The sequence below is a fragment of the Sinocyclocheilus grahami genome, unplaced genomic scaffold, assembly GCF_001515645.1.
Source record: "Sinocyclocheilus grahami isolate Dianchi unplaced genomic scaffold, SAMN03320097.WGS_v1.1 scaffold28.1, whole genome shotgun sequence".
Lineage (NCBI taxonomy): Eukaryota > Metazoa > Chordata > Actinopteri > Cypriniformes > Cyprinidae > Sinocyclocheilus > Sinocyclocheilus grahami.
This window is the reverse complement of record NW_015505207.1, coordinates 2345609-2369647: the sequence shown is the minus strand read 5'-3', so window position 1 is coordinate 2369647 and position 24039 is coordinate 2345609. Positions and strand designations below refer to the sequence as shown.

Below are 24039 nucleotides of genomic sequence, written 5' to 3'. Positions count from 1 at the left end.
AGAATATGGTAGTTAAAATATAATTTGCATAAAGCACATTCCCACAGTCTCATCTATTTAAATATGGAAATGTTTAGCATGCACACACAATATCAGCTGGACATCTGGCTATGTAGGACAAACACACACATTAATAAATAAGGACACAATTTAACAAAATAATAGGCCTACATCTTGCACACCATGAATAACTGCGGGACTGTTACAGACTGAAACAACTTACAAAAATGATTGTGTAACTATTGTTAGAAGTTCACATAACCAATAAGCATATCCACATAGTAAAAAATACACTGAAAATGACAGGAAGTCTGTATTTCGCTGCTTCCTTTGTGTCAGAAAAACAGGAACAATGGTACCTGAGAGTAATATCACTTAAATTACTAATTTGCGCATCTCCAAAAGAAAACGTATCGTTATCGAGAGATGTGTGTGTGTGTGTGTAAGCATATTCATGATATGTAGATGTATGTATACACAGCATGTAATAGCACACACACACAAAACAAGTGAGACACAAAAGAGTTATGTCACACTGAATATGCATATTCATACTAAGAAAATGAAAAACAGAAAATCTGGCAGGAAAACACCGACAACAAAGATAAAACGCCTCAGCTGGCAGCAGACACCCACATAGACGCCTGGACACAACTCATGCAAGAGAAAATAGTTCAAGACAGGTATGCAGCATCTCAGAGAACCTGCTTCAAGCTTCTGTACATGGACAAATTTAATGAACTCTACAGAAAAAACAGTTCTATGATATTACCATGTTTTTGGACATGGTAATACCATGTTAATACTATGGCTGTATGTTGCTGTAATAACACAAGAGTACCAAATAAGTATTGTAAATACAATGGTACATAAATTATTACAGTACAGAAAGGATTGTGCACACACCTAGGTATAACAAATACATGTATACTGTACAGTGACATTATATAAAGACCATTATATAAAGAGTTATATAGCAAATCTCAACTGCTGAATTGCTAGCATCTTTGCAAAATGCAAGAGTATTAATATATTATCACCCAACTCTAATCTGTTAAATGCGACTACTGGGCATAAAGTTATTAAAATGTCATCAAACAACATCCTGATTTTCTGTAAAGCTGCTTTGAAGCAATGTGAATTGTGAAAAGTGATTCACAGATAAGTATGATTTGACTTGACATTGTGACTGGCATCATTAGGGGTACAGAGCTCTCAGTTGCTTATCTGTTTAGTGAAAAAGGCCACAGGAAGAGATGTAAAAGCATTCTATCAGATCCCACCAGGGGATGCGCTTTTTCTCCTCTGTGTCTGTCTGTGTGTGTGTGTGTGTGTGTGTGTGTGTGCGCGACTCTGATAGGTGTACCACTCCCATGACTTATAATTGTATGACGTCCTTGAGCTCCAAGCAACAAGAGACAAACAAATGCAAACAACAAGAGGCACAATCCCCCAGGACAGAATAAGTGTGTGCGTGAGAGATATATTTGTGATTTCACTGGATCCTTCTCAAAACCTCCTCTTCAAATAACCATATGGCACAGTATTTGGTTTAAATTACAAAAGCAGGGATTTAAATTTATAAGCGCTAAGGACAAGTCTCACCCACAATTTTTATCACTGTCTACTTGCAATGCAATGTGTATGATGTAGAAACCCATCCAAAAGGTACATATCTACCTTTATACTAAACATGGAAGTACAGTTTCTGGAGATTCATATCGGAAGACTGTTGTTTTCTAGTCAGTGGTGTGGAGCATTTAACAGGTCTAAACATGACAAATGAAATAACTGTGTAGGGTGAACACAGGCAATAAATACAGAAGTATTTATTTACTGCATATTCCTGTCAAAGTTTTCACGGTCATATTCTAATAAAGGATATTTTAATTTTAAAGTAGGGGTGGGCGATATGGCAAAAATATCATATCACTTTTTTTTTTTTGAAATATCACGTTTCACGATTTTATCACGATTATTTGTCATGTTGGTTTTACTATTTTGTATGAGCAGTGCAGCCAAACTAATTTCCCTATTATAAAGACAAAGCCTTTCAAGGTAACAAAATTTTTAAAAAGAATGGCGGATATTTAGGCCAAAGTGGGCGAAGATAAAAATCTTTGTCATTATTTTATCTTAGTTATTAAATAAATAATAAAGTTGCAAATTGCAAATACACAAATAAAACAAACAGTGCTTTATTTTCAGGTACAATAGGTGCATTTAGCAGGAGCATTCAAGAAATTTAATGAACAAATATAAAAATAAAACCCTATATAGACTGATTCCTCTTAAAGCAGCTGTATTAAAGTTTTTCAGTCAAGAGTAGTGAGTGATTTTTCCCTGTGTTTTGTTAATTTATTAACATTCACGGAATAGTTCACCCAAAAATAAAAATTGTCATTCTCTCTGCTGTCATAGTGTTTTATTTTTATACCATCATTAACTCACTCAAAAGTTGTTTTAAACCTGAATGAGTTTCTTTCTTCTGCTGAACATAAATGTTATTTTGAAGAACATGGAAAGCCAAACAGTTGCTGGTGACTTCCATAGTATTTTTTTCCTACTATCAAATTCAATGTGGACCAGCAACTGTTTGGTTACCCACATTCTTCAAAATATCTTCTTTTGGGTTCAGCACAAGAGAGAAATTAATACAGGTTTGGGACAATATGTGAGTGAGTAAATAATGACAGAAATTACATTTTGGGGTGAACTATCCCTTTAATGACAGTCAGCAGCATGTTTAGTACTGTCCCTTTAAGACCTGCACGCATCTAATATACAGTACAGGCACATATCCAGGTTTCTTCTCTAAACGGTTTATTTTCATTTTAGGCATAACCAAATGAGTCTATAACCTTATGTGTTTTGACCGTATTAACGCAAAAGATAACTTAGTTCAGTAATCAGACGCTGTTTGACAAGCTTTTTAGTGCACGCGCTTCAGAAAAAACGCAAGTCAGAAGAGCATGTGAATGAAATGTTTAACCGGCAAAGCTTTAAAGCACATGCAAATAATGTACTTTTGTGATTGCGAATAAGTGCAGTGTTCCGTGAGTGTAACTCTACCACTGAGTTAACACTGTAGTGAATGTATGTTGCGTTGTACAGCATATTGAGATGGAGGCGCCAGAACTGCAGTTGATAGAATGTGTGCTGTAGCACAATACTACGATATTTCTTCAAAAGCAGATCGAGGAGACATTTTTATCGTCCATGATCAATGTTGCATATTGCACACCCCTATTTTAAAGCCTCCAATTTCCTCTGGTTTCAGCATGAAATGCAAGGTGCTTTGTTAATTATTTATACTTGAAGAGTTGTATTTTTTGTGGCAAACAACATTAGCTGGTTTATATTTAACTCGGTCTTACAAAACGAACAGTTCTGGTTTGCTGTGTGCGCGCGTAGCTTCAACAAGGATTTTTAATGTAGCCGAAAAGGGACAATAGGCAAACAGAAGCAGGGAGATATCATGATGGTACCCATTGCTTTTATATGGATAATAGCACTACAAATGGATTCTGGTTCAATGAAAAAAATACATGACAGTAGTGTGTTTATTGAGTGCTTGAACATCTCTCTGCTTGTTGATAGAAACTAGTATTCTTGACAAAAACATTTTTTAGCCTTCAAAAATTGCTGCCAACACAATTTCCTCAAACATACACTAACTCTCCTCAGATGAACCTTGTAAAAATGTAGGCTGATTGGTTTCAGCAGTCTTGCTACACACCCAGAGTGCTGCATGTTTGTGTCCACTTCATTGCACTGGAAATCACAGGTAAAACAAACCCACACCTGCACCAAGAAACTCTTAATTTGCATCTCGTAATTAAAGCTGTCTAAATTTGGCATACAACTGTAATTAGGCCCTGCTAAAAGAAAGGTCACATCATTAAAAAAAAAATGCTGGAAGAAACTGGCACCCACTTATAGAGCAGTGTAATGAGGTATCTAGACTGTAGGTTTGAACTACAATCCAGGGTAAGAGCATTAGTGTTAGCAGGCCATTAAGTTTTGATGTAGATCTTCCCTAATTACAGATCTAAGAAGAGTTGTGTTGAGTTGCACACTCTTGCGTCATCCCAGTGCATCCATGAGGACAGACTGCATCCATTAACCTCATTCTGGTTGTGGATCACAGGTCAGTACTCTATATATTCATGTTATTTATGTATGTGACATTTCTGTTATAGTTTCCAGCTCAGGTTAGCGCATGCTAAGAAATGAAAGAAATGGAGCAACCAGTGAGAGCTAACCTTTTATAAACTCGCTGCATTCTATCAGGATATGTTTATGTCTAACTACATAGAGAGAAAATCAGCATGTCTTCAAACCCCCCCCCCCCCCCCCCCCCCCCCCAAACTTTCAAAACAAATCTCAGATTCTGTCTTGAATCAGCGCTAAGAGCAGAATTAGCTTTCAGCCATTTTGTTGTCCTCTGAAACCTGTATACGAAGCCTAGGCAGTGCCAATAATATTTTTGTTACAGAAACACAATCCTCTCAGAATATAACACAATCCTCCAAAATATAACATGTTAGTTTGGAATCACCTTGTCATCATTACAATCTTCTAAGGGAGGTCAATGAGTATGTGTTTAAGGATGATGGGGCATAGCCGAGATCAGTCGGAACTGTGCTAATATTGCATGCAGCAGGTAATAAGTGTGAGACATGGCTCAGTTGCTGCTTCATGGACTGCAGCATTCTGATTAAGACACATGAGAATGGAGACTGCCCTCAAGACTGATACACACAGAGAAGCTCAGAACAACCTTGCACGTCACTGGCCACACCAGAGAACACAGGGTCAAAAACCCACAGGCAAGGTGCCATGTAAAACGTCTCATGTCTCAAAGTATTATACAGTCTTTTTCTATCCCAGAAAAACATCAAACTCCAGACCAGAAGTCAATAATTTCCCGTATGGGAGCTGTGTTCCGTTCATATTCGTATGCAGAATTGACCGTTCACAAAGAGCTTGATTGACAGGCGATCTGACCAATCAGAACGCCAAATCCGCCATATCGTCCGACAGCTACGGCCCGGAAACTAACAATAAATTCTCGATCTACTAGATTGTTTTATTAACGTCTACACCTACCCCAACTAGGGCTGGGTATTGTTCAAAATTTTTCGATATCGATACCGATACCTTGACTTCGATACCGGTTCCTGAACGATACTTTTTTCAATACCAATTTTATGAAATCAATTTTAACAAGATTACATTATCTAAAAAAAAATTTGGTTTTATTTTTCAGCTTGTTGATGTTTATACAAACTCAAAGACTCCTGAGCCACTGCACAAAGGAACAAAATGTAACAAACACAATAAATCAGTGCAAAATAGGTTTAATAAAGCTCAAATAGTCTTCAGTTTACACATCTGTTAGGCTTTTTTTGGGCCCCCTTCCCTATTAATATAATAGACCTAATATTACCACCCAAGCAAACAAAAGTATTTCTTAATCAGTGGAAACCGATACAGTGTTTTCTATCGGAATAAGCGTTTGCGTTCAGTCAATAAAAATCGAATAGTTCTTAATTTGTTTGAGAACTGAGAAAGACCATACCATATAGTCGTGGCCACATAACCACCTCCGGGAGTGCATTATTTCTCTAATAATTTTAAGGGCCTGGAGTCCCAACCACACATCAAGACATTGTTCAGATAATTTCTTTCAAGACATTTGACATGTTTCCGTCCTGAAATCTCGTGTGGGGTGAATAAATTTTTTTACGCACCTCATCCCAAACCTTCCGTTGCAAATTACAAGACGTCATTTTAGAGCTGATAACAGAGGCTTGAGCCATTGATATGCAGGCTTACGCAGTTATTAATGCAGTCTAATGCAGTTATTAGAGAGAGGGAGCGAGAGAGATTAAGTGTGCTCAATGTCTGTTAGACGGCAATAGGAAGTTATTACAAACACTCGATGGTGGTTTAAAGTGAGTTTTGAGTAAAAGCGGAATATAAATCTTATTTATTGTCTTATGTAGCATGATGCTACAGTTTGCATGAATGGTCACATAGCACACGTTTTCGGTCGTGTAACGTTAGTATGAACGGACATCTGCATATGATCGGAACTCCACGCAGCTCCCGCGCTACTCTTTACTGGTGGTATTACAGTACCACGAGAGCTAAAGAGAGCAGACTGCTCCTGCGCTTTCGAATCGCTCTCGCGGATGATCGATCTGCACCGCGCCTCTTCTAGTCGAACACACCAGCTAGTGCTGCAGGCTTATTGGCTCACTGACGCTGATGAGATTAGGTATCGAAATTTGGTACAGAATGACAAGATGTTTTTCGATACTCGATGGTATCGAGGCAATTCGGTCAGTGCCTAAAAAGTATCGAACTCGATACCCAGCCCTAAACCCCAACCCTAGACAATAATGCAAAAACAGACAACATATTGTTGTATAGTGTGACACAAATTATGCTATACTGATGTGCGCATGCCCATGTAGACGTAGCTGTATCCCTTTAAATCAGACAGGAGTGTAGATTAACTTCAGTGGACTTTGGTGAATAATGGTGTGTTCCACGATTTTCATTCATGTTCATTTTGTGCTTTAAGTACACATGAAAAGATGATCGGTTCACATGGCGCTTTTAACCGAGGCAATACAGTGATCTGTCATTAAAGAGCCACAAAACGGTATTTATTGATAACATTTCTTTAAAAATGACCAAATTTGAAAGCTGTGAGTCCTGAGACCTTGTACTAGAAGTAACCTGCTCTGTCTTGTCTGTCAGTGTGTTTCCTCTTTACTCTGCAATGTATTTTTTACTGCATGAGAACATGATGTGTAGTGTGAGAGCGGCATTGTTTGCCAGAGATAGCAAGGAGGGTGGATCTTTGCGAAGGGTCAATTGTCATATACAAAAACATTTCCGTAAAATGGGCAGTTATGAATAATTATATCCAAAACGGTGATTTTATAATTGTTAAATAATTTACATTAAGTAGACCTAGAAAATGTTTTTCTTTTAGATGTACTGCTGATCATTTGTTTTGTGCGTGTACATTCATTGTTCATTCATTTTACCATGGTAAAAAAAGTATAAAGTAATGGCTACAGGACTGGCTACTTCACAACCAATTTGAAAGTTACATACAACTGCCACTAGGGGGCAAAATGCAAAAACCATATGCAAATATCAGAGATGGTGGCAAGGCCGACTTTAGTTTCAATAAAGTGTTCCAACATCACACATGAAATAAATTAGATATATATTCATGATGTTCTCGCTCTCTCACCTGGAACTCAAAGGTCTCGTCAAACAGTGGGTCATCCTGGTTCTGGGCAGCAGTGCGAGTTCTCTGCTCTGTGCAGTCTGCAGGCACTCCATGCAGCTCCAGCACCACATATGGGTCAATGACCTCACCTTTGGCACCAGAGCCTTGTGGCTTGGGTAGACTATGAGCACTAATGACCTTCACCCTGAGTGTTTGTGGTGGTACACCAGGCACGCAGCCTTGTGACTGGGCACTGAAGTAGGAAACCTCCTCTCGCATGACTGCTGGACGAAGAACATACCCACAGCCACCATTCTGCATAAAACGGCCACGGGTCAAGTCTAGCATGGCACCTGGTGTCTGCTGGTTGAGTGCCACCAGTTGCACACCTCCTTTCCAGTAGCCTTGTGGGTTTGGGTTGCTAGAGTCTAGCCTTACAGAGCTGGGCCGCACACGAGTTAGATTGCGCTTGGTAAAGTTCACCAGCTCCTCTGGGCTCTCACTGGCCAGCCGTCCTGCCTCTCCCTCCCCAAGAGAGCACAGGGTCCAGTAAGGGGGGTCAAGGGTCATAGGTGTACCTGGTGTAGATGGAGTGGAGAGGGGGGAATGCTGTTGGGATGGCTGTGCACTCGTCCGGTGAGCATAAAAGTTGCGACTTCCAATACGAGCAACCGCGACGAGATCAGACAATTCACGCCGCAATCGGAGGCGCCTTGGCTGTGGGGGCGGGGGAACAACAAGAACCACCCCCAGTTCCTCTTCCCCAGGGATAGTCATCCTTCTGCCAGCCAGAGGACCACCACCACCAATCTCCTCATCCTCCTCAGATACCTCTCCTTCAGAACCTTCCTCTTCGGGGGGCAGCTTCTTTCCTACAAGAAGCACCTTTCCCTTCAGCTGCTCTGGAGAGGGCAAAGTGGTTGCACGACCTCCCAGACTGACAGGCAGAGATTCAGGGGTATAGAGCTTGGGTCCAAAAACTTTTTTTAGGTGTTGTGCAAGAGTACGTTGCTGGGAAGGTGAGCAACGCTGGCATAGATACAGCAGCAGAGGATACTGGGAGGTGAGAAAAGCATACTTGTTGACTACTTCCAGGGCACTGCGCAAAGTAACAGAACCATGATGGTGATGGTGGTGCTGATGATGGTGGTGGTGATGATGCTTTCCATCTGTACCATGGTCTACACCCAATAATGGCTCCCCTTCTGGCCCATCGGTAACCCCAAACTCCAGACACCGACAGCCAGCCTGCAGGGCTCGAATGAGACCCCCAAGATCAGCTCGGCCATGCACTTGGTCATCCAGCAGGTAGGAGCGGTAGGAGGCACTGATGAAATAATGAGATAGGGGCATCTTCATGTCCTGGCACACATTCTGGTGCTCAGGGTCTAATAACTGGCACTCAGCTGACTGTAGGTAGCGGGTAAACCCGTCCAAGCCCAGTAGACCTCGTTCACGCCCAGCTGTAGAGGGTTCAAAGCGGCGAAGAAGCTCCAAGCAGCCCTCAGTGGTGGCCAATGGTAGACCTTGCTCAGTCTCTAGGAAAAGACGCAGGTCTTGGGCATCAAGGCACTCTCTGTCTTTTGAGAGTTGCACTAGCAAGAAATAGACATCAGGTCGCGTACACAACTCGCAGTAGGCCTCCTGGAATTCTTCCAGTGTAACATGAGAGGTTAGCTTCTCTTTGCTCCGCTGAATCTCCTTAAAGCGCAATCGCACCTGATAAAAAGAAAAAAGAGAGTTGTATTAACGTTTTTAGTACACATTTGTGTTGGCAGCACTTTTATGGATAACAGTTTGAGCTAGAAACCCAAACCTTGTTATTTTAAAGCATGATTAGAAAAGGGATTAATCTACAAACTATTATCATTTTGCTATTGCCCAAGGCACTTGCTCCAGGGGGAATGCCTTGCTTTGGATATTAAATGGATAGTTCACCCCAAAAAAAAAAAAAGATGTTTATCTGCTTACCCCCAGGGCATCCAAGATGTAGGTGACTTTGTTTCTTCAGTAGAACACAAACTGAGATTTTGAACTCAAACCGTTGCAGTCTGTCAGTCTTATAATGCAAGTGGAAGGGAATCACGGCTTTGAGAGTCATTGACACTCTATCTACAATCTCAATTAGGCATGCCAATGGTCCATTTGAGAGATAGGTAGCGGTAATGCACTCATAAGTCTGTGATCCCCCGTAAAGCAAGAAGAAGACGCCTCACGTGCAGGCTGAAGAAGAAGACGCGAACGCGCTCAGGAATGTTCAGACATTGCGTTGAAAATCAGAGGTAAAAAAATGATATAAATACTCTTCAGTTTCTTGCACAGACCGATCGTTTTGTGTCTTTACACATCAATGTATCATCACGAGCCGCAGGGTTTAATTTGGTTTTGTTTGAGTATGTTTTATGACTCTCAAAACCGTGATTCCATCCACTGACATTATAGGACTGACAGACTGCAACGGTTTGAGTTCAAAATCTCAGTTTGTGTTCTACTGAAGAAATAAAGTCACCTACATCTTGGATGCCCTGGGGGTAAGCAGATAAACATACAATTTTCATTTTTGGGTGAACTATCCCTTTAAAGTATCTACTAAATAATAAAAAATAACATAAGGACGACTGTCAGGTAACGGTTGGTTATTGATGACCAAGGCCTTGAGAGTTCTGCAGTCTACAGTAATTATCATCTGCTTATAATGTAAGCCTGTCTCATCAGTTTTTTAGGTTTTGTTTCTTGAATAAGAAATGCTGGGGGGTGATATTCTTCCTCGAAAAGAACTTTGAAACTTAATGAGCAATCACAGAACAAAACTATTACACAAACCAGAGGCAAATCAAATAAGCAGCTTGCGGCAGATAGTGATTTGAATCTTGAGAGACAAAATGTCACAAGTCATACAAATTCAGGAACAGTAGCGCTTCACAGGGCCTAGATCTTGTCCTGCATTTTTCAAGATTAGGATATAGCCAGGAGCAAAGGGAGTCATGCCTATACAGTCAGCTCCTCAATGCTTGCCCTTTTTGCCTTTACATGTCTCTCTAGACACATGAAGCAGATGCCTCACACCCGCTGTCACAAAGACTTGGAGACTTGGCCCTGTGGGTTCTGTCTGTCCTCCTTCTGTCCCCAGCTGTCCAGTCCACACACAAACAAACATGGATGAAACTACTGTCACAGCTGCCAAATTGAAAACTAAACAATTGCTGTTTGCCTCAGCAGGGCTGGTTATCAAGTCAAGCCAAGTAATGATACAGAGAGACGAGCTCTGGAACAACAATCATATTGCCTGTTCATATTTATGGCTGTTTCAGTGTTTGTTTTTCATCTCTTACTGCTCTAGGACAGTAGAATGATTCTTATTTTATGCGTCCACAGTATATACATTCATGATTGCTTTCAATTTGGGGTGTCAGACATTCAGTATTGCTTGGCTTTTTCTAAACCCATTTACTCATGAAATGCAAGATTTTGTGGTCAATAAATTGAATTATAAAAGAATGTCCTACCTTTGCTTCCCTAATGCCAGGGCAGAGTTTACAGATGGTGGCCACTGCTGTGTCCTCAGACACAAATCCGTGACCATCTTCATCAACGAGAGCAAACTCAGCCACCAACCAGTTCTGCCTCATTTTGTTCCCAATACTGCCTTCTCCCACCCCTCCATCCCCTCCACTCCCTCCACCAATGGAACCAGGGTGAGACAACAGGTACCGCAACCCTGTCACCCAGATGTTGGCCACATCGGCAGAGAGAGCAACCAGGTCCAGGGACTGATACTCGTCACCGTGAATGATGGAGAAGGCTGCTTCTTCAGCAAGGTGATCAGATGGGCCATTGTGGAGAAAGGTCTCTGTGCTTTTCCCTGTGCGGACCTCACGGATAGCGGAGATGTCAAGTCGAGCTCGGTCACCATCTTTCTTGGAGGGTTCCCAACGGAGGCAGGCCAGCTCAGGATCCAGAGTGTAGAATCTCGAGTAGATGCGCGAGTTGGGTCGCACCTTCTTTAGCTCGCAGCCACCCTGCATGAAGGCAAGGCAATCTGCAGCACTGCTCACCTTCTTTTCTGATGGCATACTGCTGAAGGAAACAGTTTTCTTTCTCCCTCCACTGACCTTGGCCACTGAAGGATCCTTGGAGAAGAAAAGAAGAAAAAATAAACACTATGTGAACCACAAAGAAAGAAAATGTATGTCATTCTAGACAGTTCTGTTCTAGTAAAGAAATCTTAGCAACAAAGCAAGATTGAAATTGTCTCATGATCCATCACAGAAAGTTCTTTGTGTTCAAGCATGTCTGTAAGTTTAAGTCCAAACACAATGCATGTTTCAACCTGAAACGACTTTTTGCACATAATCATTCAGGCACATTTTAGACAATAATGGAGCTTCATGTCATCCAAAGGAAATTAACTATGGTGCCCTTCCTCTGGCCTATTCAGAATAAACTAACCACATCCTACATTACATCACAGACCAGCAGCACTGGACTGTGTATTGCCATTGTATATCAAAAATATCCCTGTTTTTACTTTTCTATTCTTAATTCTGTATTTGTAATTTTTAAAAATTAATTTTACCTAGCACAACCTAAAATATTGGGCTTCATAAAGAAAAAAAATATCCTTTAAAAATATTCCGATTTGACTGAATTCCCAAATAAGATGATTCGGTAACATGATGCTGAAAAGCTTGTGTAGCAATTCAGCCATGCACATTAACATTTTAAAAACAGTCATTCGTTTTCAAGCATTTCACTCCGGAGTTACAGAATGATGAAATAATGAAATTAATTTGGGAGCAACAGAAAAAAGCAAAAGTTAATGATGGCAGAACTAACTGTCACCTTGCCCATCCCACTGAAAGGAAAGGAGATAAAAGGTTTATGTTTGCTGGGCTGGTGGTCTTGCTAGTTTAAAAATATATGCTTGCAGCACTGGCCTACAGTATCTATGTCATAATATCTAAAAATAAATCCACAACAAAGCCTCCTAAAGGAAACACATTATGTCATTGCAGTAGTTAGAATGTGTAATCTGGGATTTCCACCCCAAGCCATTTGGCACTAATCAGACTGACTCTCATAACAGATACGCAGGGAATATGCACGCAGAAGCTAATGAATGTCAGACATACCAAATATCAAATATGGACTTTATACAATCAAGACATGAATAATCCCATTAGAAAGTCTTCAGGTTCTCTGCATGTGCCATAACTATTACTTTTCAAATCAATCAGACATGAAATTTATACCTGGCAGACAATAAAATGGGCAGAAAAAAATTCCAAAGGCTCTACCATATCTGTCCAGGGACCAGAATATCATATATAAACTTGGGTGGCAACCTAGCAACCACCCCCAACATCCTAATAACCAACTAGCAACACTCTTGAATTCAACCAGAAAACATCTGCAACACACGGCATCTTGTCCTAGGGAAGAACTACTGATGTTTTGTTTAGAAAACGTAAAAATCTAAATATGGCTCAATTTACCATGTCAGAATCAGGGAATTTTTCTGTATTGATTTTTCAGATGTTTTACCTGAATTTTGAAATACACATTGCATTGTGTTGTGTTTTAGGGTTAAAGGAAATGTCCACGAAAAAAACAACAACATACTGGTACAGTATTTTATGTCAGGATATAATTTTATTTTTTTTTTATTTTTTTTTTAACAGTGTAGTTTCACATTCACATTCTGCTACTTTATCACAATTCACATTATTTTTGAGTCAAGGAAGAAATAAGCACAACTTGGAGCTTTCACAAAACAACACAATTCTGGAATTCCTCAGCCAAGCAAAACCCAGTTGACATTCAGACCAGAGAAGCAGTGGATGAGGTCAGGTCAGAGAGTACAGTGTGCAGCCACTGAGCACTCTGACAGGTTCATTTTTCTTCGTTTGTCTGTTTTTATGCAGCTGGCAGACTCCATTCCTCAAAGCTGCCGTGCTTCTGGACCAGAACCTGCCTGACGAGTCGACAGCCTGCCGCTGTGAATCCAGGTCAGCAGGTGTTTGAGCAGACTGGGTGATAGCAGAGCTGAAGCTATCACAGTGAGCCATGCAGCACAGTGCACAGTTTAACTGGCATGACCACGCAAGGCTAAAATGTAGCTTTAGTGGTTAGACACCCAAGGGCACAAGGAGAAAGAGGCAAAAAAGCAGGCTGCTCATCCGTCCATCCATCTATGCCACCTACCAATCAGGGCTCTCCAGTATACCATGATGACAAGTCTGCAAAGCTTTTAATGTATCATTCTAGCCTAAAAGTGCATCTATCAGACTTAATCCCCCTAAGCGCACTTCAGTTTGCTTTGTTTTTTGAAAGACAGATAGTTTTTTTTGTGTGTGTGTGTTTTTCCAACAAAGAATGGCGGGTCCACCAGTGAGGAAAGGAAAGGAATGTAAGAGAGTGTTTGCCAACACAGAGTTAATGAGATGGAGGGATGAGTGTAACAAAACACACACTGCTGGAAAACCTAGAACATAGGTAAAACACACATCTTTCTTCCATAATATAAAATTACACCGACATTATAAGCAATTTTCCACCATCAGTCTGAGAGGGATAACAAAAGTATCAAACACAGCAAGGGGGAGCTGGGAGATGAAGTGTGGTTAAATTTAGATGTGCTCCCATCTCCACTTAATCAAGGGAAAGAGGAGGAGAATGGAAGGGGAGCACAGGCACTAGAAAGGAGGAGATAATAACTGGAGGTTGGTTGGATGGAGAAGAAACTGAGGACAAGGAGGAGAAAATGAAGAGTGACAAGGGAAAATATAATAAGAACTAAAATGCGTCAGTATGAGCGCTGGTGACGGTTCAGACTGAGGAAATAACCCTTGGTCTATTCCTACCAGAGCTGACTGGTTTTAATAACAGTCAAGTCCCTGCTCTTTAAGGGGCATTTTCAAGCTCATCAGTGATTTGGCAGCTAAAACCCACGATGACATCAGCCTGCTCTACTACTGAGTCCTCACAGAACCTTTCAAATGCTGCCTGAGGCTAAACTCTTTCACACAGCAGAGTGTTTAATACTGTCATCTGCTTACAGCCAATACAAATACTCTAGACTGAAAGCAAGACAACAAAGCAAATCCACAAATCAAAGGCTGTGAAAGAATATTTTATTTACAGATATTTACAAATGCAAGAACATGTATCTATGTATGAGTAACAATTAGTCAACTAGCAAGGTCTAGATTTTGTGTATAGTTACACCAGTGTTTCCAAACCTCTGTGCTACCAACTAGTGTGCCGTGACAGGTTGTCGGGTGTTGTGGAAAATGATCAAAAACTTCCTCTCTCTAATATATTTTGTTATTATTTTAAATCAGTGATATTGGTCATCGTTATGACTGTTTGTGGGTTTTACACGTATTTAACCAATGAAAAGTATTCAAAGAGCTTGTGACTAAACCTGGATCCTCAAATTGTCAGTCAAACCTCATAACTCCACCCCGTTTCCATTCAGAATTAAGTGCCGTGACGCACAGTTTGACAACAGACGTCTACTTCTTCGCAATGCAAGGGTAAATAAAGAACTGATGTTTAAATAAGTACAGCCATTTTCTTTACTCAAGAAACACTGTCCATAAAGGCTAATGTTTTTGTTTGTTTGAAGAGCGGAGAGGAGTCTTAGCATTTGCGGTCTAGTTAGCCAGTATTCTTTTGTACGTTTTAAATATATCACAAGATTTTGGCTAAATGTACTAAACAACAAGAAAAAAAACGAGCCCCCATATAGCTATAATAAACTTTATAACCTATAAATTGATGAAAACATAATGAGATTAATTTACTGCCTCAGATGCGGCCATTCTAAATGACGGACAAAATGCAGATCTCCGTCAGTCGCTTAACGAAAAACGTTAACTCTATTGGAACATGATTTTCAGAAAATGGTAAGTGCGGTGTCTGATCATATATAAAGCCAAAACACCAACTCTGACGACGCATTGTTTAATTATTGAAAAAAAAGTCTTTCCGAATTTTTTTAGTGCTTAGTGTTGAGCCGTGGGATTTTCTTATTTATGAAAACTGTGACGAGGCAGAAAAAAGGTTGGGAAACACTGAGTTACACTACCGTTCAAAAGTTTATAAATGTAATACATTATTTAGCAAGGATGCAATAAATTTATCAAAAATGAAAGCGTGAAATTAAGCTTTGCCATAACAGGAATGAATGACAATTTAAAATATAAAAGTTTTAAAATGCTAAATATTCACAATATTAATGTTACTACATTTTTGATCAGATCCGTGTTGATCATGAAAGACTTTCAAAACATTAAAAAAAAAAAAAATTTGCAGCCAAACCCGAACGTTTGAACGGTTGTGTATACAGTGATATTTTGCTTTAATTAGCATTTTACAGGTTTTTTTATTCGCTTTGGTACTATTTTCACAAGCAACTGTTAAATTTTCAAAACTCTTCATACTAATATCACAACAGATCATCAAAAGTGCACTTTTTTCAAACATTTCAACATATTTTCAATTGTCTTAGTACAATACACACAATCACAAAGTACTCTTTTCACTACACAAAATAAGTGTTTCATCTATATAAATGCTTCATTCATAGTAACTGTCTTTCATAAATAGGTTGACCATATGGGCCATTTTTACAGGACGCGTCCTGGGCCAGGATTTCTATATTGCCTAAAATATCCAGGTTTTGGCTGTTTGCACTGTGCAGATCAATCTTTGTATGACATTCGCAAGAGCTATAGAGAGCAGAGCAGACGGCTCCTTATGTTTTCGAATCGCTCTCGCGGTACTTTGGTGTCATTCAATGATCGGTGCGCAGCGGCGCTTCAAGTCGAACGAACGAGCAAACACGTGCGCGTATTTGCATCGCTTTGATTGTTCTCTTAGATCTCACCTTCTAACGCGCCACGATTGGTCGATTATATACAATACCTGCATGTTATTGGTCAAACTACTTTGGATGTTTTAGGCAATATAAAAATCCTGGCCAGGACGTGTCCCGTATGAACGGCACATACGGCCACCCTATTCATAAAGCTCTTACTATCAAACTTTTTATTTGCATGTCTTCTCGTTCAGTTTAATACATTTGTCTATTATTTAATCTAACTCATCTTAATGGTTAATCAGTGAATCATTTGGTACATCTATTCCTAGCTATAGATATAGATTCAATAGATATAGTTTATAAAGAACTTGTTTGCAATTTAAGGATAACCAAATGCAATAAATAATTTTTCTTAGATTTATCTTAGATGATTACTCTTAGGGTGAGTGGTTCAGGTAAACCCTATGTTATTGGGGACAAAATTTCCCCACAAAAATGGCAATATCTGAAATTGTTGTCCTTGTGGGAGATGTTTAATTTTTCTATGAGAAAAAAATGAATTTTCGTAGGGTAGGTCTAGGAGTAGGGTTAGTGTATGGGGATAGAATATACAGTTTGTACAGTATAAAACCCATTACCCCTATGAAATGTCACCATAATGATAGGAATACCTGTGTGAGAGTGTGTGTGAGTGTGTGTGTGTGTGTGTGTGTGTGCTTGTTTATGCTACATTGCGGGGACCAAATGTCCCCACAAGGGACATAGTAAAACCTGACATTTTTGACATTGTGGGGACCGGCCTGCAGTCGCAAAATTTATTAAAAATAGTAAATGTTGTTTATCTGAAAGTGTAATAATTCAAACCGGTTTTCTGTAAGGGGTAGGTTTAGGGTTAGGGGATAGAAAATATTGATCAGTGTAAAAGTAAGAAGTCTATGCAAAGTCCACACAATTCACGGAAAACAAATAATATTGTGTGTGTGTGTGTGTGTGTGTGTGTGTGTGTGTGTGTGTGTGTGTGTGTGTGTGTGTCTACCTACTTTACCATATTTTGGGGACAAATTGCCACCCAGAAGTGAGCAAAACCTGACAAAATCACCAAAAATCTCCCTTTGAGGATGTCCTCATTTGTAAAATGGTGTGTTTTGCAATTTGTGAACATACAGCAGGATACAAGTGAGAGGAACTGATCAGAGATTGATCAGACAGATGGCATCAAATACAACATTTTACATTACATTATGCCATGCGATACTGTATATAGAGGCATTACCATGGTAGAGACTACACATCAACTTTCATCTGAAAAGTTCAGCTACAGTACAGTTTCAGTCATATGGCACCGTGAGGATTTTGCACAATGCACATTCCTGCATTGACAGTAAACCATATTCTAGCACAAAACCTAATGGCCATGTCATACCTTCATCACACCTTTTGATAACACACTGGATAAATACTTTTACAAACATTAAGGATTTTAATGCGAGATATGCAAGTTAGGTAAGTATATTTTCTAACATGACAGTTATTGCCTGTATTACTGTAATTATTTCAGCAACAAAGGTGATTTGAAACATGTCTCTTGCATTGTTTGCTCTTGAATGAACTGACTGTTAAAAGTACTAAATTGAAAGAAGATCTTACTGTTGTGTTTTGGTGATTAAACCAAATGATCTCAATACATATCACAATGATATTGTGTTCTGAAACAATGATTATGTGGAATGAAAATATGTGCAACTACAATGAAATCATGAGATCAAGTTTTGAAAGTGACTTGTGGTGTTATAAGTGTGATCAGTTTAAAGTTTTGTACTAAGAGTTTTGAAAATGTACACCTTACTTATGAAAATAGTACCAAACCAATAAAAAAAAACTGTAACAGTTGCTTTTAGACTGTTTTGTTTTCACAGTAAAAGCCTCATGGAAATGTTGTGCATTTACATTCACCCTCTTTTTAAAAAAAAAACATCTCTATAGTCAAACACATTCAGGGACGTCTTTGGTTGCCAATTTTAAGAAAATGTAGTTTTGCATATTCTTAGTTTTAGTAGGCAAAACAAATTAAGTTAAAATGGGCATTTTAAAATGGTATAGGATAACAGAGCCTGCAAAATACAGTATTTATTTGAAAGGAGACATTAGCTTTGGGCAATACTGGGCAAGCAAACTGTAACAGTTGCTTTTAGACTGTTTTGTTTTCACAGTAAAAGCCTCATGGAAATGTTGTGCATTTACATTCACCCTCTTTTAAAAAAAAACATCTCTATAGTCAAACACATTCAGGGACGTCTTTGGTTGCCAATTTTAAGAAAATGTAGTTTTGCATATTCTTAGTTTTAGTAGGCAAAACAAATTAAGTTAAAATGGGCATTTTAAAATGGTATAGGATAACAGAGCCTGCAAAATACAGTATTTATTTGAAAGGAGACATTAGCTTTGGGCAATACTGGGCAAGCAAACAAAGAGCTAATCACATGGCAGTCTGTTGAGGAAATTCTGCGGAGACTTGCATGTAGCGTAATTGTACACTGACAAATGAATGGCTGATTATTATTTTTTTCAAAAACAAACATACCAAGCCATCCTGCTGTCCCAGACCCTTTTTTTTAATCCATGCAATAAAAGTAGCTTGGGTCCAAAGTAGTTCTTCAACAATCTTTTTTTTGTGTTCAACAGAAGAAAGAAAGAAAGAAAGAAAGTCATACAGGTTTGGAATGACATAAGGGTGAGTAAATGTTAATTTGCACAGCATTTCTGTCCATCAGCTCATTAACCCACTCACAACAGAGCCCACTAACCCCATCCCAAAATACCACCCCGTACCACTGACTTCATCAGCTGGAACAACACCTGGTGCTGCCCGTAATCTACTCCTGCTTGAAATCCAGCTAATGATCCCAACTCTGAGAAAGCAGTAGATTAGTGCCGCCGCGCCGCTCCCACCCCATGAGACCTGCGGGGTAATCCGTGCCGGATGGAGTGCCAGTGATTTAGCAGGGTTAGAGAGGAACGCTCATGGATTAACCGACAATGAGTTTAGCCGGGCATCAATCCTACCACCCAACTAATTGAAAATGCTGATGTGTGGGTCAAAATAGAATTATGTCAAGCAGAAATGTGAGTCAGAGCTGATCTCCTGACATTGAGCTTGTCTATAAACAGCTTGAAGGATGAAATGTGTTGTTAAAGCAAATATGAGTACAGCAAAGAGAGATTATCAAACACCTGTTCTTCCCAGGAGCAAAAAAACGACAAATATAGAGGAGGATAGAGACGGTTGTGTATAAAGACGGTGATGGTGGTGCATTAAGTATCAAATTTAATTAATCTAGTAGTTACCCTTCACATTTCTAAGCAATATTGAGAAATAATTTAATAAAGTACAGCAGAGTGTGAAAAAATGTTTCCAGTACAATTTGAATAACTCCTGCCTAACAGCTGGCAGCTATGGAGATTTCAGTGCTCCAACTCATCACTCGGAAACTGCTTTATAATTAAGTGCATGTTGTAAAACTTAAACAGGACTTTAATATGATTACATTCACTAAACCTTCTGTTATACCTGTCTGTCCTGGAATTAAAAAACAGGTGTATTACAGTACATCCTACAGATGTATCATTGCCTTAATCTAACCTATCTAATGTGTTGGTGTGAAAGTACAATAACTATTTGTAAAAGTTTGTAGAAATTTTCAACCATTTTGACTATTTGACTCAAATTGAATTTAAAATTTACTTAATATTTTGATGATATCCACTGGCCTTGTGATATCTACTTTTAGTTTCAGAGTTATTTCCAGATTTTATTATCCAAATTGCTTTATTTTATTATCTATCTAGCAGATGAGTTTTCTGCTAGCCAACCAGAAACTCTGGAAGTAGAGAAAAGCAGCTCACGACGATGGGCATGATTGCGAAGCACGGCTGGTCTCACATGATTAAGAGAAAGCACTTGAAATAATTGCCGGCCATTTCCACAATCAAGTTCCTCTTATCACAGTTTTTTACGGCCTACATAGCCTACACAGTCATCAGCCTACGCTGCTTTACAGGTTCCATTCTGAAAACAACTAGTCCTCAGGCAGTCTTCAAAGCTGCCCGAATGAGCAGGGAAAACCTCAGACACCACTTACTCAAATGTCTGCCAAGAGTGATTTTCAGGTCATTTGCTTCCTAAAAATCCTCCTCAGCACTCACACTTTCTTAGACCGAAGCGAAAAAGACATACAACTGTTTAGTTAAGCCAAAGGTTCTCAACTATCAAACAGAGTCACAGGGATGTGCTAAATGCAAACAATGGACCCTTTTCACAAGACTGTGATGACGTTTAACGGTTTTTTTTATTTAGATTTTTTTTTATGTATGTATGTACATACATTTATAACACTATACTTTTTGTATTATGCATGCAAAAAAAACTAGTTAACGCTAATGCGAGGGTGTTTATAACGCAGCGTCTAAGGGAGGGACGGTAAATTTTACATTGTTCTTCTGACTGCCGTTATACAACTGTTTAGTTAAGCCAAAGGTTCTCAACTATCAAACAGAGTCACAGGGATGTGCTAAATGCAAACAATGGACCCTTTTCACAAGACTGTGATGACGTTTAACGTTTTTTTTTATTTTGATTTTTTTTTATGTATGTACATACATTTATAACACTATACTTTTTGTATTATGCATGCAAAAAAAACTAGTTAACGCTAATGCGAGGGTGTTTATAACGCAGCGTCTAAGGGAGGGACGGTAAATTTTACATTGTTCTTCTGACTGCCGTTATCATATATATACACACACACATATATATGCATGCATACATACTTTAAAGAACCTTTGACTGAATGGTTCTTTGTGGAACCAAAAATGGTTCTTCTATGGCATCGCTGTGAAGAACCTTTTAAGCACCTTTATTTTAAGTGCAAGTAACATTCTTCTGAAAAACACATAAATGAATAAATAAATAAACATATCCATAACTTTCCAAAAAAAAAAATAGGACATTGTGGACATGTGTTTCTTCTGTACGTCCTCGTCCAGTTCATGTATATATCTTTGATAGAATTTGTTCACCCTTCACGCCATTGAACTTGCTGTATCCCCTTGCTACCCTGCTTCAAAGAGCCTCAGAGACACGTCTAGACCCTCCTGAGAGTCTTTACCCAGAACAAGTGCAGGCTGAAAGCAGACTTATAAAAGGATAAAAGTGCTGTCATTCCTTATTAACCAACTGCTGCTCCATTCCAAATCTGGCAAAGGAGTCTGCCACAACATCCATGCTCGGTGAATTCCTGAACATCTGAATGGCTTTCCATGCAGTAAAACAAGAGAGGGAAACCGCCGGATGCACACAACACAGTAGGAGTGACAGAACAGTACAAACAAGTTTTTGCATCTTTTACTTCACCCCCGTGGATTTAGACAGAGAACTAGGAAATTTTAATGACTGACTGTATGGCAAACATTAAAGTGCCAATCAGAGAAAGACTCTTCAGCCACAAGACAGTTAAACAATTAAAAATCAAGACAGTTACAGTGACATAAAATGTTTACCAGTACAAAAAGAATAGCTATTAGACTATATCTCTGCTGCCTAGCAACTCAAGTTGAAGGACATGCAACTGGATAATACATAAGTAATGACTGCATTTTCTGCTGCATAACCTTGGTAGAAAATGCCTGCCAGGATAAATTCACAATCACCTGGGCTGACATTGTTTATTCAAGTTTAAAGACACAAACCTTAGCAAGGTTTTAGGAAGCAGCTGCAGTTTTAGCAGCCCGAACAGCCCAAGGACTGTTAGATTTCTTGTTGGGATGTGGTTCAGTGGATAAGAAGCATTGCTCTGAGTGTCTCAAACCCTGAGGAGCTGTTCCTGGCTGTTAATTAGCAAAGCTTGTCCCAATCCCTCGTGTTAATTACAGCAGACATGCTGGAAGAGGTTAGGCCATGCCTGGAGAACAGATCAACCCATAGATTTACACTTGTTTAGCTATTCACCTTATTTTTAACATAAGAGCGGGTACAGCCATTCTTAACTCGAACGCGAGAGGCTTCTGCTGTCATTCGGTTCCAGTTATGTTTAGCTGAAAAAACATTTTTTATGCTCCACACTGCAAACTGGTATTTGTTATCATATTTTACTATTGTAATCATAAAGTGAAAATAGTGGAAATATTTTTACCATTTACTTCGCTTTGTTATTCTTCTAGTTATCTATCTATAGTGGTTAATGAATCAATAGTCTTGAAATAGCTTATTTCCACAACGCAAAATAAGGTGGATAGAAGTGGAAATGGCAATATCAAGCGTAGGGTTATTTATTTATTGTTTGTTTGTTTGTCTTTTTATTGTCTTCCAAATCAATCTTCAATTCTCAAATTCTATTTACATTTCATTTTTTCCATTTCTGTATTTTGTCACTCATACATTAGGAAAAAGGAATGAACAAAAAAAATGCATACTGTATGTATATATAAATTCAATAAATGCACACATACATTTTTTTAATACACATGCATGTTATTTTACATAATTCTAAGTTAAACATGCTTATATATTCTTATATACAGACACAAAATACTGTATATGCTTATGCAATCAATAAACATCCCATGTAATTCCTTTTAAAATTACTTATTTCTTGATTGGCAGCGCTAATGAAAATAAGTTCTAAAGAGGGATGAAACGGTACCGTTTTACCATACTTATAAAAAAGGGAAAGTGTCATTTTAAATAAGAATTATACACAATACTGTGAGATCCGTTTGATTGTTTGACTGTTTTTAGTCAACTTGCACCCAAATGTGTTAACACCTATTTCCTGTTTGATTTTTTTTCTTCCCCCCCCCAAACGTGCACAAAATGAAACGCTTGGCTGGAAGCAATCTTATGTCTGCTGAAAGTGAAGCGAGCAGATCCGGGCCATCGCAGCATGCCAAACAAGGCAGCAAAACAAGTGCAAAAGAGAAGCCAGGGGCTGGGAATGAGAGAGGAGAGAAGGGAGAATTAACTGTCTGGCTGGCACTTACTCTTGCATAAGTAACACGCGCTTGGATCTATGAATTCAGCTGCGCATCATGACTATGAGTGTGACGTATAGCAAAAGCTACAGAAGGGAGTGTGAGAAAGGCAGAAGAGGAGATGAAGTATGGAGGAAGACATACAATTTAAATGTGACACTTCAGGCTCCATCCATAACCACCAGCAATGTAAAAAAGCACTTGTATGGAAAACAGAGTTTATTGCTAATAATTTCAATAGGCAATACAAACAGAAGATCTTCAACCTTCACTATTACTTCAGTTTTTCTTAATCTTTTTATTTTTTCACTATGGTTCTCTTACATTGTAGTTTATTACTGTTTTGGCACCTTAACGTTTTTTCATTGTGTTTAGCAAATAACTTCATTTATTCTCCCTCTTACTCCATGACTGGACCTATATTTCACATCTAGAATTTTTTTCTCTCAATTTTCTCTGTTCTTGCCAAATTTCTCCAAAACCTAACTGATTTTCCCACTTATTGTGGATCTCTATTTTAGGTAATCCTCAATTTATTTTCAGCGGGCTTGTTCTTTTTGTCTTTTTTTGAAAGCCACCCACACTGCTGGAGAGAAAACAACATAACACAAAGCAAACAGAAGCAGCGATCTATCAAATGGCCTGTATTAACTTGTGGAGGTGTAAAGCAATTTAACCAGGTACACTGGTGTTTTCCCTCAAGGCCGTACCTTCTTTTGTTTGTTGCAGTACATCTCTTTACCTCTGATCTTTGAATACAGTTCAGTCAAACCACTGGACAGCAAAAAAAATAAATAAATAACAGCCCTGAATTAGGGTTGTGGTGGTGAGGAAATTTTCCCACCGGTTAATTGACGTGTGTGACAACCGAGGGATGCACGATATATCGGCCACCATATCGGTATCGGCCCATATCGGCTCATTTTTT

General features: G+C 39.0%; 1 protein-coding gene across 2 annotated transcripts in view; it reads right to left on the bottom strand.

The window, feature by feature from the left end:
* The window catches only part of LOC107569711 (inactive phospholipase C-like protein 1), a 70699-nt gene that overhangs the window by 9667 nt on the left and 36993 nt on the right, over positions 1-24039 (bottom strand). For both annotated transcript variants that reach the window (XM_016255852.1, XM_016255861.1), the window contains exons 2-3: positions 10765-11388; positions 7280-8977 (exon numbers count right to left, since the gene is read on the bottom strand). In XM_016255852.1, coding sequence (XP_016111338.1) covers positions 7280-8977; positions 10765-11388 — 2322 coding nt within the window. The remainder of the gene's footprint in view (positions 1-7279; positions 8978-10764; positions 11389-24039) is intronic.